General features: G+C 37.4%; 1 protein-coding gene across 1 annotated transcript; it reads left to right on the forward strand.

The window, feature by feature from the left end:
- The first annotated feature begins 462 nt into the window (after positions 1-462).
- LOC110786579 (uncharacterized) lies at positions 463-3,621 on the forward strand. The gene is made up of 2 exons (XM_021991132.2): positions 463-1,008; positions 2,825-3,621. Exons 1-2 carry the CDS (start codon positions 756-758, stop codon positions 3,403-3,405), a joined length of 834 nt encoding a protein of 277 aa, XP_021846824.1. The 5' UTR covers positions 463-755; the 3' UTR covers positions 3,406-3,621.
- The last annotated feature ends 691 nt before the right edge of the window (positions 3,622-4,312 follow it).

Genomic DNA, 4,312 nt, shown 5'->3' on the forward strand with positions numbered 1-4,312 from the left:
TTAGATATATTAGTTAATTAGATGGTGGAGTTGATAAGTTACTAAAAATGGCAAGTGTATCTCTTAAATAAATACGGCCGGAAAAAGCAAGTGTATCTTAGAATTGAGAGAGAATAGTACCAAGTAGAAAGACCCGGACCACAAAACCCACCCCACGCCCGCGAACCCGCATTCGCCAAGTACCAAGGCCCAGGGCCCACGGCCCGGCCCGCGCGCGTGTGTTGTGTGTCCACCCATGCCACTCACATGCTTTCTTAAACAAATGATTCCCTCAAGTCCCCAAATATAAACATTGAATATGGTTTGTGTTTTTCTCATGTGGGACTTTTCATATTCCCACATTTTCCCACTTCCCAATCATTTTCTTTTGTATTTCTCACAAGGATTTCCAACAAACATAAGGTGAATATTTGAAGAACTTGCACAATGTATAAGGACCCTTTTAAGACCCTTTAATTTATCATGCCTTGGGCCCCTAAAAGTAAAAGGTAAGGACTTGCCCTGGGTAAGGAATGAAGTTCCTGAATGAATCCTTAGGAGACGTTTGTAAATGGATAGTCAAGCGGCCAAGCCAGTAATGCCACATTAAGAGCTAAAGCTGCTAAGAAAACTAGACAAGTGTCCAAGCCCATGCCTCATTTGTTTATTCTATCCACTATCCAGCAGCTGCATCACCGCATTCTAACACCGCTTCCCGCAACCGCAACATTTATTTTACCAAATTAAGCAAATAAGGATTATTTGTTCGGGTAAAAATGGAGGCCTCTCGGTGGCATTCAAGGTCAACCATGGAGGTGAAGGTGCTTCTTCTGGTGGTGATAGCGGTGGCGGCAGTGGAAAGAGTGAATTGCAACGCTACGGTAGCATTAGCGGCAGTGCATGAGATGGCTGAAGATCCGGAGGCGGCGAAGGACAGCTGGGATCGGGTTCGCAAAGAGGCCACTGCGTGGGGAAAGGACAAGATTGAGGACGGACTCGGGTTGGAGCACACACCCCGGGCCACAAATGGTAAACATACACCAAATTTCTACTCGTATTATTTACTGCTTTACTCGAGTACTGTATCACTGTATGTATATCTCTCTTGTTCTCTTATTGATATTATTATGATTATGTTTAAAATTGACACAAGTGATCGACTCGTTTTGTACCGATTGTTTTGATATTAATAAGATATTAATTAGTTTTGTTCATAGTCATTAGTATCAATTGACTGTTGGTTCAGTGGTGATTGAGGCTGACCTTGGTAGGGAGAACTTGTGTTCGATCCACCGCAACAACAATTGGGAGGGGACTGGAACCTATCCACCCAGAACTCGCCCCGAATCCAGATTAGCCCTAAGGGTGAATCAGGTGCTAACACCAAAAAAAACTTGTGTTATTAGTATTTTTGTCTTTGTACTTGAAAGAGATTGTATCGGAGAATTGGAGGATTTGTGTGTAATTTAGTTACAACATATTACTTTTAGAAACCCCCTTCGTTATAGTGTATAAATAGTTAATCTTATTGATATTATTATGATTATTATCTAAATATAGAAAGGTAGACATGCGCGCAGACGAAATAGATGTATGAAAATTATTTAAAAGAACACATAAAAAGTAATTAGATATTTCGGAAGGAAATCGAACTCCTGGATACTAGTAGGATTGTAAATACGAAATACTGCGTGATACTTTATATAAATAACTTGTCTTATATACATGCGATGTGTGCGAATATAAGAAACATATTTGTGTTATTACATTTAATCTTGGAATAACATATAAAAAAATATAATATAAATGCGATGCGTGCGAACATAAGAAACATATAAGTTAGATAGAGACGAGCGCATATAAACAAATTGATTAAAATGGTAAGAAATTATTTAAGGGTCTAGGTTGATTAAAAATGTTTCTTTGTGCTTTTCCTATTGGGTAGGTTGCTATTATATTCTCTATTTTGTAAGCGTGGAGGATATTTTAGTTATCCAGCGGGATACCAAAAGTGGATTTACTAAAATAACGTCATCTCTTCCCTTATATAATATTCCTTATATAATACTCCCTTTGTTCCGGAATATTTGAACCGGTTTGATCGGGACAAAGTTTAATACAATGTAATTGACTTATTATTTAAATAAATGGTAGTTGATAGTGGGTTATATTTTAATATAGATAGGGATATGTGTCACGTTTTAAAGGAGTAAGGGGGATGCATGGGACCACAATGACATGTGAAGGGGATATGTAGTTGATATAATTTTTTAATAAAAGTTCACCATTTATAGAAAAGACCAAATAATCCGAGAAACGACCAAGTAATTCGGACGACTTCATAAGAAAAGCGGTGCAAGTATTCCGGGGTGGATTGAGTAGAGATATAACTTTTACGTAATACTTTATGTTTCATAAAGTTTTTCAATTTTGTTATTTAAGTGGTCAAAATTTAAAACTTCGACCATAATTGGTACTCAGGTTTAAATCCCCGTCTCCATTTATATTTATAACTCGATTTGTAGATATTTTGGAGGAACTCGTACTCTTTGATAGTTGACTTATATAATACGAAATATTAGTTCAATGTATGAGACGAGGGCGTAACATTTTATATAGATATTATAACTTTTTACGTTATATATATTTTCTTTGTTCTATAAAGTCCTTTCACTTTTACTATTTATGTGGTCAAAAATTTAAATAATTGGTACTATGGTTTGAATTTCCTGTCCTTGTACTATGGTTTGAATTTCCTGTCCACTTTTATTGGCTTTGTAGCTCATCTGCACCAAAAGAAAAAAATTACAATAACTATATGTGAATCAATATTTTGGGCGTACAGATGATGAAGAACGTTCAACGGACAAATTTCAGGCCGCTAATATGGCGGCTACAAAAGTCAAGCAATGGGCCGATAAAATTGAAGAGGGATCGAAGAAGGCGAGCAAGACAATTCGAAAAGCACCGGAGAAAACATATGAAACTATTAAGGGTGCAACTAACAAGGCCTCATCGATGAAGGATGCTATTATTGAAAAAGGCCAAGAAGTTAAGGGTAAGGTCCAAGAGAATGCGAAGGACGTAATTGACAAGGCCTCGTCGATGAAGGATGCAACTATTGAGAAAGTTCAACAAGGAAAGGGTAGTAAAAACCAAGAGAATGGTAAGGTCAAAGACGAGGAGGATGCCAAACATCAAAAGGAAGTCAAAGGAGAGAAGGATATCATAGGCTCAGAGACCGGAGATGCAAAGGAAATGAGTAACAATAAGAGTAAAAAGGTAAGAAAGGAGGAACGAAAAGTTGTCGAGGAATGGGAGGAGGTTGAGGCCAAGGAAGGGCATGATGTTGCGAAGAAGGGTGGTGAGAGTTTGCATAGTACAGAGGGGACGATGTCTAGGACACGCCATGTCGAGGAGTTGTGAATTTATATGATTTATCTTTTATTCTAATCAATGTAAGTTGGTGTAGTTTTTTAGAACTCACCTTAGGAATTTAGAGATTATAGGGCCGAGCTTCATTAATTGTGAAATCATTCGGAGTGTCTCAAGCGTAGAGTTGCGTAGGTAAGTTGATAAACATGTAATAGGTGTTAGTTCAGTAGTGTTCTTTCCTTATCTAATAAATAAAAGGTACTTTATATTTTGTATTTTGGAACACTTTTTTTTTTTTTTTCCTTCTTGTTGATAAGATGAGTAATTAGATAACATAAAATCAATCAAGTGAGTAATAGTGTTTCGAAAAATGGGTACCTTGTCATATGATTTTAGGCGGCTTTAGGTAAAATTAACTTTTAGTTTTAATGTTCAGTATTTCCAAACCCCAGTCAAAACTATCTACACGACATTACAGTAACTTTCCAACTTGTTTAATATCCAGCTTGCCTAACTTTCTTTGACTTTACATTTTTCACTCCATACAAGAGGTGAACATTGATCTCTCTTCCCTGCCTTCCTTGCTTTCATCTTCCCCAGTTATTGAAAACAGTATGTAGGACGGACATGAACCAGTACGTGCTTGGTTATACATTTGCAAAACATCATATCATAACTAAAAACAAATGTCTCTTGACCCAGAATGTCATGCAGGGCAAGTACGGAGTGTTTCGGTATCGATTAAGAACGGTTGGAGAGGCCTTGCTGGATGTATGATCTTGTTCTCTTGATGGAGTCCTGTACATGCGACACTGGTAAGCTACCCTCGGGGGTGATTCGAGGATCTCCCTTCCGATACTTAAATCAAAGATTATAAAGAATATGTATTTATGATTGGGTGAAATGATTGTGATTACGTAACTTTTACAATAAATGAGGCCCATATATATAGGCACGG

This window comes from Spinacia oleracea, chromosome 6 (genome assembly GCF_020520425.1).
Source record: "Spinacia oleracea cultivar Varoflay chromosome 6, BTI_SOV_V1, whole genome shotgun sequence".
In the NCBI taxonomy this organism is placed as follows: Eukaryota; Viridiplantae; Streptophyta; class Magnoliopsida; order Caryophyllales; family Amaranthaceae; genus Spinacia; species Spinacia oleracea.

Bases quoted from the DNA above. Each gene is read 5' to 3' on its own strand.
- LOC110786579 (XM_021991132.2), top strand. From the start codon at position 756: ATGGAGGCCTCTCGGTGGCATTCAAGGTCAACCATGGAGGTGAAGGTG. The intron at 1,009-2,824 runs GTAAACATACAC...TTGGGCGTACAG, and splicing joins CACACCCCGGGCCACAAATG to ATGATGAAGAACGTTCAACG.